Source organism: Cotesia typhae, unplaced genomic scaffold (assembly GCF_013202065.1).
Source record: "Cotesia typhae breed Kobodo isofemale line unplaced genomic scaffold, CoteBio_Ctyphae contig_11, whole genome shotgun sequence".
Lineage (NCBI taxonomy): Eukaryota > Metazoa > Arthropoda > Insecta > Hymenoptera > Braconidae > Cotesia > Cotesia typhae.
In genome coordinates this window covers 5,036,117-5,050,509 of record NW_027423711.1, presented here as the reverse complement: position 1 = coordinate 5,050,509, position 14,393 = coordinate 5,036,117, and the positions used below count along the sequence as shown (strand labels likewise).

The 14,393-nt window shown below is 26.6% G+C and overlaps 5 protein-coding genes across 5 annotated transcripts; 2 read left to right on the top strand and 3 right to left on the bottom strand.

Moving 5' to 3' along the window:
* Positions 1-156: 156 nt before the first annotated feature.
* Med18 (mediator complex subunit 18) lies at positions 157-1,249 on the bottom strand. Its single transcript, XM_074242336.1, has 2 exons — positions 943-1,249; positions 157-675 (listed from the first exon to the last, which is right to left on the bottom strand). The coding sequence occupies exons 1-2, from the start codon at positions 1,146-1,148 to the stop codon at positions 234-236; spliced, it is 648 nt and encodes a 215-aa protein (XP_074098437.1). The 5' UTR covers positions 1,149-1,249; the 3' UTR covers positions 157-233.
* A 367-nt stretch (positions 1,250-1,616) lies between these two features.
* On the bottom strand, positions 1,617-5,960 carry Cbp (sarcoplasmic calcium-binding protein). Its single transcript, XM_074242326.1, has 6 exons — positions 5,767-5,960; positions 3,996-4,118; positions 2,530-2,697; positions 2,269-2,409; positions 2,103-2,183; positions 1,617-2,024 (listed from the first exon to the last, which is right to left on the bottom strand). The coding sequence occupies exons 1-6, from the start codon at positions 5,884-5,886 to the stop codon at positions 1,878-1,880; spliced, it is 780 nt and encodes a 259-aa protein (XP_074098427.1). The 5' UTR covers positions 5,887-5,960; the 3' UTR covers positions 1,617-1,877.
* A 637-nt stretch (positions 5,961-6,597) lies between these two features.
* Positions 6,598-8,554, bottom strand: Vps29 (vacuolar protein sorting 29). Its single transcript, XM_074242349.1, has 4 exons — positions 8,398-8,554; positions 8,068-8,259; positions 7,326-7,561; positions 6,598-7,081 (listed from the first exon to the last, which is right to left on the bottom strand). The coding sequence occupies exons 1-4, from the start codon at positions 8,398-8,400 to the stop codon at positions 6,964-6,966; spliced, it is 549 nt and encodes a 182-aa protein (XP_074098450.1). The 5' UTR covers positions 8,401-8,554; the 3' UTR covers positions 6,598-6,963.
* Positions 8,555-8,658: 104 nt separating this feature from the next.
* Positions 8,659-11,576, top strand: Rad9 (cell cycle checkpoint control protein Rad9). The gene is made up of 6 exons (XM_074242309.1): positions 8,659-8,839; positions 9,135-9,337; positions 9,441-9,605; positions 9,660-9,816; positions 9,890-10,061; positions 10,271-11,576. Exons 1-6 carry the CDS (start codon positions 8,806-8,808, stop codon positions 10,935-10,937), a joined length of 1,398 nt encoding a protein of 465 aa, XP_074098410.1. The 5' UTR covers positions 8,659-8,805; the 3' UTR covers positions 10,938-11,576.
* Positions 11,577-11,732: 156 nt separating this feature from the next.
* Endog (endonuclease G, mitochondrial) lies at positions 11,733-13,390 on the top strand. The gene is made up of 4 exons (XM_074242318.1): positions 11,733-12,095; positions 12,228-12,421; positions 12,753-12,989; positions 13,057-13,390. Exons 1-4 carry the CDS (start codon positions 11,856-11,858, stop codon positions 13,331-13,333), a joined length of 948 nt encoding a protein of 315 aa, XP_074098419.1. The 5' UTR covers positions 11,733-11,855; the 3' UTR covers positions 13,334-13,390.
* Positions 13,391-14,393: the final 1,003 nt, after the last annotated feature.

Sequence of the window (14,393 nt, the reverse complement as noted above, 5' to 3'; positions counted from 1 at the left end):
TTGCAGTTTGTAATGAAATAATGACAGATACTAGCGCTACCTGGTGAGTAGCGGTGGAACTAAAATTTACAATTTCCCGCCAAAATATTTAAATTTAAATTTATACTTGTTACAAATCAATTTATTATCAAAAAATGTCGGATTAACTTACAACTATTTTAAAAAATAATTTTATAAAAAAATTTATTGGCAAATTACAAATTAATTATTATATTTGTCATCAAATAAATAAATTACAGTCTATTGTAGTCAATTTTTTCCAACTGCACCAGAGGTTTCAGCTGTTCAGCAAAAACCCGCATGTCTTCAGCAATAGCATCCTGACCTCGAGGCGCTAGAACACTTAACTCAACTAAATAACTCGAAGAGATAGCCTCCATTGAGTCCATGACTTTTCCTTGAGGCATTTTAAAAATTTTCGACACGGTGATCTTCATTCTCCCTTTCCTGAACATGTATCCTCTGATGATGTACTCGAAGTCGAGTCTGCAGCCCATTTCAGTGAGAAACTCGATCACGGTGTTGCTCGTACCGACGTCAATACTGCTGCGAACCACTGCCGCTCTTGATTTGTCTCCCAGTTCAGGTTGTCCGATGTATCTCAGCTGGAACGGCATGTCTGGATAGTCAATTGCTCGCCTGACTCTTAGTGACACTGGAGGATCTGTTGGTCCGCTAAAAAATAGTTTATTTTTAAATGAATTATTTTTTTTGATAAAAAAATTATTGCAAAAAAATAAAAAAAAAATTTGCACATATAAAAAACTCCAAAAACTGCAAGTGCAATTTTTTAAAAATATTTTTTTGTTTTAATTTAATAATTTTAAAGTTAATTTTATTATAATTTAATTTTTTTTAATTTCTACATGTCAATTTTTTTTCGAATTTATTTACGCTCCAATTTATTTGGTAAAAATTTTCATTAATAATTTAAATAAATACCTTCTTATGCTAAAGCATGCCTCATGATCATGGAAAGATTCTGTTCCGCTGTCAACATTGTCACACAACCCTCGGAGACGATGGAGTAGAACCTCAACTGCAGTGTCTAGTACAGATCCTTGTAATAAATATTCTTGATTAGGAATAATATTTGATTGTATTGCTGAATGTAAGCTATCAACAGCTGATGAAATTGCTGAGGCCATTTTTTTTATTTATAATAATTAAATTTTCAGTTTTTTTATAATTAATTTATGACAACAACTTTTGACTTGTGAACAATAACACGACACATAACCTCAGAAGCTTAAAAACTAAAGTGTCGTGTTGATTTTGCAAATTTGAGAATTAGAAACTTACACTTGCGCCACCTACAGTTCAAATTTTTGCGGGCGAAATTTTAAACTGACAAGTATAATACAATACTGAAGTTAGCCGTCAGCTGTTAATTTTAAAAATTTTTTTAACAAATTAATTACAATAAAAAAATGCTTCTAAAAATTTTCACTTGTAATTTTTATTAATTTTCACATGTGAAACTTTTTTTTATAATAATTTAATTGCCATAAAATTCTAAAAGAGTTATAAATTTTATGTCAAATTTTTTTAACCATAATTTATTTGTTATAAAATGACAAAAAAATTCAAAATGTCATAAAAAAAACCACAAAAAGTATTTTAAAATATTTATTATACAAATACTTATAAAATTTTTACAACTTTCAAAGATTATTGATTAAAATATATCGTATTAGCAATCTTTAATATATAAGTGCAGTGAAAAATGATATTTAAGATTGAAAAAAGTACAATATAATTTTCAACGGTGATTATGAATCGATCAGTGCAATTATAAAGCAAGACACCGACTCGGGCAGTATGTAAGTATATATATTAATTATCACAATACGCTTAAAAACTTATTTTAAAAACTTCTAGTCAACTAATGGACCCCAGAAGTGCTTGCTGGGTTTAGTGTGATCTTCAGTCAGGAAAAATTCTCGGCCCAGTCTCATAAACTCTGTCTCTGTAATTTTTCCATCTTCATTCTGGTCGATGTGGGCGAAGGAGATCACCGCGTGCTGTAAGTAGCCGTTTTAATAATTAAAAAGCCGAAAAATGAATTAATTAATTAATAAAAAAAAAAAAAACAAACTTACATCGTTATCAATATCTAAACACTTGAAAAATAATTTGTACTCTTCCACAGATATTTCTCCGTCGCCATCTTTGTCAACCGCCTGCAAGCAGATAATAAATATTATCAAGTAACTGAACAAACAAACAATTGAAAAATTGTGAATAAAAACAATAATATTTACGTACCTTGAAAAGGAAAGGCAGAAAATGGTGACATTTCCTCTTCAGCGACGTGTCGTTAAGCACGTGATGCATTTCTTCAAGGTACTGCTCCACACCCACCAGATTGTAGGGACTTATTTCTCCCCATTGTTCTTGCCACATGTCCTACAAACAATAAACCAATCGTTTATTCAAATGGAACCCGCATTTTATTTATGCAAACAATTTCAAGGTTTTATTCTTTGTTTATTTACTTTCTGTTTTTATTGATTAAATAATACTTACGCTTAAAACTTTTTGAAATTCTTTTTTAGCCTCCGGAGTAAGATGACCAATGTCCGCGAATCTGTCTGCAAGAAGCATAAAGTCTTCGTAGCTTATTACTCCATCCTTATTAACGTCCAAGTGGCTGTGTAATGTTCTCATTTTTCTTCGCCAAAAAACTGATTGACCCTAAGTATAATTTATAATTAATTTATTAAAATGAAAAAAAATTTTTTGAAGCCCGTAGACTTTTTTTAAGATGATAAAAAAATTTGGAAAAATTTTTTTATGGTCATATCTGAAAACTAGACACTTGGAGCTACAATTTGCTTTTTTTTTTTTTGCTGTACGATCATTTTTCTCGGAGTTACAGCTCGTTGAAAAGTGTATAAATTAAAAAGTAGTCAAGTGTTAATTTTAATGTCATAATTTTTTAAAAAATAAATTATAAAAAAATTTGACTTGAAGAAATTTAAAAATTGTCAAAAAAATTATCAAATATCAAATAAAGTTCTGCTAACATGCCTTTATTTGAGCATCTGCAAAACAGTTATAAAATCTGTGTTACTCCTAACATAATTTTGTATCAAGTAGATAAAACTCCAAAATTACATCATAAAAAATTTCTACCAATAATTTTTTCTCTCTTATAAAAAAATAGAAAATTTATTTACTTATTTTTTACAATTATTAATTCATAAATCAGCGATTATTCTATTAATAGACAAAGCATGATTATCTTGAGTAATCAAAGAGTAAAACACGTACTTATCATTAGCAAATGCTTGTAACTAATAATTATTCATAAGTTAATATATTAATATGCTAACGCGAATAATTACTATACTCGATTTAAGTAAAAATGATATTTGGGTGAAGGTTGATAAACACTAGCTCGATATCATTGACGATAACCTTTTAAACTATATCAATACAGTTTCCTTTTTGTTTTAAATAAAAAGAGTGAGTCAGTTTATTTAAATGAAACTAAAATAATTTTTTTTTTCAGATTACAGGATAAAATTTCACGGAAAACACCAAGCGGTGTTTTGATGCAGTTTCAAGGACAGCGGCTTAAGATGCACCGTTAGCGTCGTTGACCGGCTGATACTTTCATAGAAAACTTATGCAGTCTATGTACAGGCATTGCAGCAAGTATTTCCCGCTAAACTTTGCACGACAATTAAAATTAATAGAAAGTATTTTTGCACTTCATTGCAGCGTTATCTATTTGGTGCAACTAAAAAATTGCTTGGATAAATTTATCAAGCAATTGGGACAGCAGAGTTATGAGTTATGACCTGACATGAACTATGAGTTAAACAAGAGGATGTATCTACTGTTCTTTGAGAATTAAATTAATATTTTGGAGCTCAATAAATGGCAAGCCGGATAGAACGATCAGTCAATTTATAAATTAAATTTGTAAATTAAATCCGAGCTATTTTTATCGCATTGTCAATCGTTTTAATGAATATGAGACTCACTAGGTCACGTTCTTCATCGGAGTCACTATCACTGTCGCTTTCCTCGTCCACAGATGCTGAAGCTCGGCTTTGATGGACATTCCTTTTGCTCGACATTCGTCTTATCATTGTTGAGTTAAATGGCTGAAAAATTTTAAATTTATATTTTAATATTACTCACTGTTTAATACGCCAGACGGCGATTAACATAATTGCATATGTGATAATGATAATTATCATTATCAGTTGAATATAATTACAATCAAGCTATTGATTTTAAAGTTTTTTACAGGGGATTTTTTTCTCAGGTAAACGCTGATGTTCTAATATGGCATTGCAAGTTTTATTTGATCAACGGTAAGTTGTTATTTATTTTTCTTCTGATCAAACTTAATTTTTTATTTATATTTTACAGAATATAGAATTTTATTTTTTATTTTACAGTACGAAAAAATTGCGATAAATTTTTATAAAGAAGAAATTATTTGGAATTGAGAATATGAAGAAATTTATTGAAAAAAAAAAAAAAATTTTTTTTTTATTATTGACAATATTAATTATCTGCATAAAAAAAGAAATTTAAAAGTATTTAAATTATTTATTTTAAATAATTTTTAATGCCTTTTTTTAATCAAGGTACAGAAAATTTTTTATTTTTCAACTTGTTATATTGAATAAGAATCAATTAAATGAACAAGTTTTCTATTCTATAAAACATAAGTAGTATTGCAACTTGTAAATGCAATTTTCTACATATTGAGTTCACGTAAGTGCATTAACCCGACAGAGATTACGAAACAAATCCGCTAACATACAAACTTATTAAATTTTCTCTTTAAAATAATTTTATATTTTGTTTACATTCGATTCACCCCTAATAAATCTAATTTATAATTATTTAAAATAATTTAGAAGTATTTTAAAAATTTTTTCAACAAATTATAATATTTAATTTAAATGCCAAGGCAATAATGTCATATTTTTTTTTTGATTAACATATAAATAAAGACTTAGATAGATTTTGAATAATTTAAAATTAGATTTCTTAATCAAGGACTAATTCAAATGAATTTTTTCAAACTTTACTTGACTCATGACCTTTTTCAGAGCACTCGATTTAAAATTCAAATTTAAAAAATGAGATTCGTTAAAAACAGCCTACGATCGAAGGATTTTAATACCGATGTCGATCACCTTGGATTAACTCCAAAATTTATCTCGATCAAGTAAGTGAAATAACAATATTATTATTATTATTATAAAAACTGCATGTGTAAGCGGTGTTTTTAAGCCTCTAGAGCCTTCTATATTTTTTTCCGATTTTTTTTACAGTCCATAGCAACGCGACCGGCTAAAGAAAGGGGACGACCCTCCTCCAGAATATTTTGCGCAGTAAAACCTGATGTTTTCAACTTAAATTTCAACGACTACAATGTTTTCATCTGCAGTCATATTTTAAAGCTTGACACAAAAAAAAAAAAAAAAAAACTGCATTAAATTAATAAAAGCAGATTGGTAATATAATTTTAATAACTATAATTATAATATTAAAAACAAATATGGGTAAAAATTAATACCGATAAGCAGATAAATAATTAAAAAATTTATAAAAATAAATTTAGCAGACAGCTGACAATTTTTAGAATTTTTTTAATTAATAAAATCATTAAAATAAAAATTGCACATGCAAAAAATTTATAAACTAAGCGTGCAATTTTTTTATTGCTAATTAAATTAATAAAAAAAAATATTTTTCACTGTCAGCTAATTTTAATTTCACAAAAATATTTACCTGTTTAATGGGCCTCTGATCGGCAAATAAAGCGATCGTTTTCGGCAAAACTCGCTTATCGATGTTAACACTCTTAGAAAAAACGGACTGCAATCCGCGTCTTAAAAATGCAGAAACCATTTGTTTATTTATTTATATTTTAATAAATTAACAAAATTAAATCGGTAATGATCGGCAGTAAATTGTGTACAAAACTAATCGCAAATACGCGGACAGTATCCTTTTTATTAAACCGCGGCGTCCTCCCACTTTATCCGCTACGCATGCGTATTTAATATTAAATTTACTCCCTTTTATCTTCTTTGTGTTATTGTTTATTTTTTTTTTTTATTTATTTCCACCAAGCTCATCATCATTGGCGTCGCAATTGCGCTTTTAAATATCTAGAGACAGTAATTATGATTTTTTACAGATAATATTTAAAATTGCATCCAGCTATTAATAGGCTAATTTTAGTACCGGCTCTTGTGAGCATTGATGTCTCTAGTTCTTGACCTCCGTCTGGGAAAAACAATTAAATAAATTAGATTAATAAAAACGTTATTATTATCAATTTCAAATTTATAAATAATGAGATAAGATATTAATAAATTAGCGGGCGTCATTAATGATTTTTGATTTGCAGTAAACAAACTGGTTGACGTACATTCTATCGCGTACGTGACTTGTTGCAAGTATCGCTCAATGAAATAAAATTTATTCAACTGATTTGATACTCAGCAGACTTATTAACTAGTACTAGAAAAGTTCAACTATCGTAATCGGTTTCACAATAAATTGTAAACAGATATCAAGGACTTTTATCAAGGATATTTTTGTTTACAATTTAATATTTTATTTTTTTTTTTTTTTTTCTTAGAGCTATTTACAAGATCTTTCTTTATAAAGTAATTAAAATAATTAATTTTTAGGATTATTAGTGCTTCCCTTGGTATAAATTTAAATTCATTTTTTATGTATAAATTTAATTATAATACTTAAGTTTGCCGACGTTTTTAATATTTTTTTTTTTTAATAATTAAATTAAAAAAAAAAAATATTTTTTAAAAATTGCACTGCTAGTTTTTAAAGTTTTTTACAAGTGAAATTTTTAAAAAAATTTTTTGCAATTATTTTTTCATTAAAAAAAAATTCTAAAAATTTTAGATATCGGCTAACTTAATTGTCATAATTTTATTAACAATTAATTTGGTTGGTTTAACTTTTTTTGTATTCGATTCTCTCGACTTTAACTTCATCGCCTACCAATTGGTAAACATAAGTCACCACTGTTGAACTTTGAATGTCCATTAGCACGAATGAAGGAATGACTGATCTGAAATTAAATGTTTTTTATTTAAAAAAATGATTTTTGAATTTTTTTTTAACAAGTAAATTATTTTAAGAAATTGCACTTGTTGTTTTTTACAAATTTTATGCGTGCAATTTTTTAAATAAATTTTTAGCAATAAAATTACGAGAAAAAAAATTGCATAACTTATTGGAGACAGTAAAAAGTACAGTGGTTGATAAATAAAAATAAAAAAAATAAGTTATAAAAGAGAAAGTTGATTACTTACGTATCAAGAGGATTGTAAGCGCCAGTAGCAGATCCTGGGTTTATGTAAAACTTATTTTCATGCTCGTAAGCTTCAAATTTATGCGTGTGGCCGCTTATGAGAATATCGACGTCCAATTGTCGCTGGATTAACGCTAATGACTCTGGGTCGCCCCAGGGTACTACTTGGTGGCCGTGAGATAGACCGATTCGAAATTGTCCGACTGTCACGACTTTTTGTTCTGGATAATTGAGATTCTGCAAATTGGAAATAATTTATTAAATATTTAAATCATTTTTGTTTATTGAAAAAATTATTACAAAATAATAAAAAAAAAATTTTTTATTTGTAAAAAACTTTAAAAACTGTCAGTGAAATTTTTTAAAAATATTTTTTTGCTCCAATTTAATTATTAAAAAAAAATCAAAAAATTAATATTTGGCTAACTTTAGTATTATAATAAAAATTTTTAGAAGCATTTTTTTGTTGTAATTGACATGAAAATTAATTCAGCATATATTTAATAATTTTAAAAATTTTATAGCAAATAAATTAAGGCAAAGAAAAAATTGACATTTAGAAATTTTAAAAAACTACAAATGCAATTTTTGAAAAATAATTTTTTGGAGCAAATTTATTTGTTAAAAAAAAAAAATAAAAAAATTGTCAAGTGACAGCTAACTTTACTGTCATTAAAATTACAATTAAAAAATTATTTTATAAAGATGAATAATGAATGAAAAAAAAATTGCAGGAGATTTACCTCATCAAAATCACCTCTGACAACATGAACATCACTGGCGAGTGTTTTTAAATAATCATAAGACTCCTTAGTGCAAAGATTGCCAGTGCACAAAATATGCTGGATCCTTCCAGGTACCAACAGTTTTTTAAATTTACTCGGCAGACTGCTGCATCTGTGAGGAATGTGCAAATCTCCAAGTACTAAGACAAGCTGAAAAAATAAATAATTATTAACAATTGATCAATAATTACCGTGACAACAAGGTTACATTCAACTTAATTGTCAATGTTCACATTTATCCTTCTAAATAATAATAATAATCGATTTCACACTAGATCATTTACTCACCATGATTAATTATTTGCTCAAAATTTCTTGATGAATTTTAAAAAACTACTGCATTTATAAATGTAATTATTTATTATTTATCAAGTATATTCGAGATGACAATTGTAAGGGTTATATGTTATATGATTAACGGGGTGGTACTGTCAAACACTCCTGTCATTATCTTCAGCAGCTAATAAATTAAAATATACATTTGTAGTTTAAATATTTGCACACAGAGGGCAGCTTAAAATTTTTTAAACTTTCTGAAATAATATTCCGATTAAATTAGCTGAGCGGGAAAAAATGTCAACATGTTTACGTTTTCTACTTAGATAATTTAATTTGTTTATTTGTTTATTTATTTTGTTAATAATTGGCTTTTAAATTTAGTAAATTTTTTTTTACATTAAAAAGGTTTTTTATAAAATGAAATGTGTCATACCTGGTGCCAATGTGAAAAGTAAGTTTTTTTTATTTTAGGTTAATTTTTTATGACACCGAAGTTGACAGATATTAAAAATTTTATAGCAATTAAATTATTATAAAAAAAATTTCACATGTGAAAATTAATAAAAATTACAAGTGAAAATTTTCAGAATCATTTTTTTTTTATTGTAATTAATTTATTAAAAAATTTTTTTTAATTAACAGCTGACTGCTAACTTCAGTGTCATAATTTTTTACTGTAAAAATATTTATCTAGTGTTTTAATTTGAGTTTATAAATTTCTATTAAAAAAAATAATTTTTTTCTAGTATTGGCAAGAGCAATACACGCTCTTGGAAAAATAGGAGAAGAATTATATGTATTACCTCAAGAGAGATCATTGTCATTTCGCACTGTCAGTATGACTAATTCAGCGTACTGTGACTTTACATTTAATGATCAATATTTTTCGTATTACAATTTCGGGAATTTGGAAGAAGATGATGCGTCTAAATGCAAAGTTTCTATGAGAGTAAGTTGCTTGATAAATAATCAGCTATATGTCATTTTTTTTTTTTTGACATAATTTATTTGTTAAAAAAATTTTAAAAATTATCAACTTTGATCTTTTTTAGGCAGCAATGAGCGCTTTCAAAACACCCAATCTTATGGACAAATTAGTAGAGACCTGTCATATTAAATTGCAAGCAAATGCAACAAAACTTATCATTGTACTCAACTATAAAAACAGCGTACGAAAAACATTTCTCTTAGCAATTTTAAATTGTGAAAATTTACAGGTAATAAAAAATCAATCTTTTAATTTTTTCAAGTACTAATAAAATTATTTACAGGCTTCGTACAATAAAGATAATGTTCCAAATCATTTGATAGTTCAGCCGAAAATTTTGTCAGACGCGGTACAAAATTTTCAGCAAAATTTAACTGAAATAACATTAGATGTCTCATCAGATAAAATATTACTCAGGAATTACGTCAATGACACTTCTAGTGAGTTTTATTATTTTTTATTTTTCAATTGAAAAAAATAGAATTAATTAATTAATTAATTAAATTGTTACAGATTTATCAAATTTAACTCGGACTCAACTCGCATTAGCAGTTGGTGAATTTGATACATATACAATAGGTCAAGATGCTTGTGTTACATTTTGTATGAAGGAAGTTCGGCCAATAATGTCAATAGCTGAGTTGGTTGAAAGACCGCTTCATTTATTATTTGAAGTCGCTGGAAGGTATATAAATATTTTTAAATAATTAAAATATAATTAGCAGAGATTTAAAAATTATTTTTATTAAAAAAATTATTAAAAAAAAATTTTTTTAATAAAATTTTACATGCAGAAAATTTTTAAAAATTTGAAGTGCAATTTTTAAAAAAAATTTTTTTTATTTATAATTAAATTAATTAATTAAATAAAATAAAATAATTAATAAATTACAGGCCAGTTGTCTTCGTACTGAAAGACATATCATTCGAAGCAAATTTGGTATTATCAACAATAAACCCCGACCTGGGTAACTCAGGACTCTCGGATGCGTCGATCCACAACCGAAGACAAGCCGTGAAGAAACGTGGCGCCTTGCAAAGAGGCGCTAAGTCATCAAAGACTAAAGAAAAGCCAACGAAGAAAACTAAAATGAGCTCCGTCGCTAATAGCAGTATGATCCAGTCGGTCAACACTGACAACTCTCCAATGACCAAGAGCAAGAAAGCTCCAAGGGAGGCTGAAAAGGCCGTCGAATCTCCACGCACTAACAACGACTCAGATCGAACTGCTCCAGTCAGCGACGGCTCTGGGAGAAGACGATCTAGCCTTATAGCAGAGACTCCTTCTGAACAATCCACACCGTCGGGCAGAACGCTCAGTGGAGCCTCTTCGGCGTCTATTTTCACCCCAGCTGGTAAAAGAAGAACCAGTGGCGATGACGGAAATCATTTTGATGGTCAACTCATGGAACAAGATGATGTTGTTCCGAGTTCTCCGCCTTCTAGGTCCAGCAAAAAGGCCAGGATGATTTTTAAAAAGTGCCTTCAGGCTACTTTTGATCCTACCTCGTTACCAGGGCATGATTTGGTGCTCGCTAAAGATTCTGATGATGAGTCATGATAATTTGTTGTACCTATTTCTGTTCCAGTTTTTTTTTTTTATAGTGAGTATAAATTTTGCACACTTAAGACAATTTTTTATTTTTTTAATAAATATTTATAATTTAAAAATTGTCTAGTGTACAATAAAGTAAAAGACCCAGTTGTTGACACTTGCAATTTTATTCTAATTAAAAAAATTAAATTTTAAACTAAAAATTAAATTAAACTCAAAAAATCAATTTTATTAAAATTTATAATTAAAAAATTATATTTATTAACTTCCCATGCGTTACAAAGTAAAATAAAATAAAATGTTGACTTTTTGTCAAAAAAAAAATTTTTTTGCCGCTTCAATCATTAATAATTTTTTTTTTTTTTTTTTTAATTAAAATAAAATTACAAGTGTCAATAATTAAGTCTTCTATTTTATATTTATACTCAGAAATTGTTATATAAAAATTAGTAGACATGTACAAGTCACTTTTCAATAATAAAATTACAGAGTTTAAAACCTAAAAAGGTTTTTATTTTTTTTCTTTGATATTTTTATTTATTTATAATTTGTACGATAAATTTTTAGATGTCTCCTATTTTTATCATCACCTTTAATTATAAATGTACATAATTATTTCTTTATTAGTTGACAATAATAAATATTTTCTATAATTACTAACATCGAAAAAATTGTAATATTAACACATATTTAAATTTTACCCGCTCCGAAGAGGGAGCTTGTGTCGTTATAATTTTTTTAAACTCCACTAGAGTGAGCTGTCAGCTCAAGTCTTATCTGTATTTTCATCAATAAAAACAACATAAGCACATGGTTTCTTCAAGAAGATAAATATATACATTAACTGCGTTTTTTTAAATTAATTTTATTGGAGTAAAGAGTTTAATATAAAGTGTTTTTTTTTTTTTTTTAATTAAATTAATTATGTCAGCGAAAAGTTTTATAACAAAATTATCGGCCCTCGCCAGTGCGGGTATTGGTGGTTGGTACGCGGGTACATATTACGAACGTAATTATAAATATGTAAATAGTGACAGTGGTGAAAAAAATTTAAAAATTAAACAAATGCCAGGATTACCTTTTTTTGCTACTGTGTCAGCTGCTGTGCCGATGGTACCTAGTGATAATGACAGCTCCAAAGTGTCAACGTCACGTGTTTCACAGGTTATATTTATTTTTTTATTGATAATTTTCTGACATTATTAATTATGTCATTAAATTTAACAATCACTTGATAATTTTTTTATTTTATTTAACAAATTAATTTTTTAAATAATAATTTAAATATATTTTTAGATTATGAAGTATGGATTTCCAAGTTTGGACAATATAAGATCATTTGATGATTTTGTCCTGGCATATGACAAAAGAAACCGTGTAGCTCATTGGGTGTTTGAACATTTGTCAAGAGATAATTTAAAAAGTGGTGATGATGTCAATCGAGCATCTTGTGAATTTAAAGCTGATGAAAGTATTCATCCTTTTTTTAGGTAATTTAATTATTATGACATCTAATAATTTTTAGAATTTTTTAAATGAACAAATTATAAAGAAAAATTTATTTAAAAAAATTTCTTTTTTAGAAGTTTTAAAAAAATATAAATTTAATAATTTTATAGATTCAGTTTATTAAGAAATACTTTATAAAAAACAAATGATATAAAAAACAATTTATTTAAAAAATTTCATCTTTAGAATTTTAAAAAAATTATAAATGTAATTTTTTAAAATAATTTATTGTTTAAAAAAAATAAAAAAAAAAAAATTGTCAATATTTTTATAAATTAAAAAATAAAATAGTATTTGAAAATTTTTTATCAGATCAACTAATGCTGATTATAAAGGAAGCGGCTACGATCGTGGTCATTTAGCAGCTGCTGGAAATCACAAAAATTCACAAAAAAATATCCAGCAAACTTTCTTCCTCTCAAATATGGCCCCACAAGTTGGACCTGGTTTCAATAGAAATTCATGGAACCGTTTGGAAAAATATGTTAGGCAATTAACTAAGACTTACAAGGATGTGTATGTCTGTACTGGACCTCTTTACTTGCCAAAGTATAATCATAATTTTTTGATTAATTAATTTTTTGAATTTTTAAAATCAACTAAATTTTTTTTACAGGCGAGAAGGCGACGGAAAAAAATACATAAAGTATGAAGTAATAGGTACTAATCACGTGGCAGTACCGACTCACTTTTTTAAAGTAATAGTCTGTGAAACTAATGACTCTAAATTAGAAATGGAAGTTTATGTAATGCCTAATACGGCAATTGACGACGACACGCCGCTAAAAAACTTTCAAGTGCCTCCTGAGAGTGTTGAGCGTGCCGCAGGACTTTTATTTTTCGACAGAGTTTCTCGGGATAGATTGTCAAAAATCAACGGGAAAAAAATTTAATGTGCAATTTTTTAATTTATAAAATAGTAAATTTGTAAATAAAAAGACGTAATTTAATTTTTTTTTATATTTGGATTTTTATAATCAAATAATTTTAGTTGATACATTTAATACACTAATATATTGTAAAATAATGTACATATATATATATATATATATATATATATATATATATATTATTGTTAATAACTATTCACTACATAGTTAAGATTTAATAAGTAATTTTTAATTAATTAATTAATTAATTATTTGTACATTTAACAATAGCCATTTATCCGCGCTGACTAAATTAATAATTACTATACAGATATTTTTTTATATCCTTACACTCGTATATATTTTATCAATTTTTTTCAATAATTAACTTAAAACACTCTACATCTTGCTTCAATAAATTTTTTTTTTTTTTTTTTTTTTTTTTTTTTTTTTTCTATTGAATGACAAAATTTACATTTCAGTCTTTAATAATTATGTCTTTTTTTAATGGTTCTATAATTCTTGATCCTCCAAAAAAATATCCCAAAAATTGTCAAATAAATCATAATAAAGTTAGCTGACATTTTTTATTTTAAAATTTTGTTTAGTTAATTAAATTAAAGCTAAAAAAAATTTTTTTTAATTGCACTTAACAGTTTTTCAAATTTTTTACAAAGGAAATAAAAAAAAAATATTTAAGTTCTCGTCCATATTTAAAATATTCAACCTTAATTTATTGTCCAAATTCCCAAAATTAAATTATTATTTAAACATAAAAAAAAAATTTTTCAAAAAAAAAAATTCTAAAAATTTTTAAAAGTCGGCTACTAACTTTATTGTCATCCAAAATAAATATCCCTCCTAATTTTGTATGATATTTAGTCTCGGGGATATTTTGTCGGAGGATCAAGACGCCTGATCCCTTTTTACTATAAATTTAAATTTTAATCGCTTAATTACTTTGGTCGCGATGGTATTACATAATTATTAACAATTTAATTAAATATTGATAGTAATATTTAGTTAATTAAATTAAATATAATATAAAAGGTTAATTACTGGTAAAAATGAACAATTACCTAGT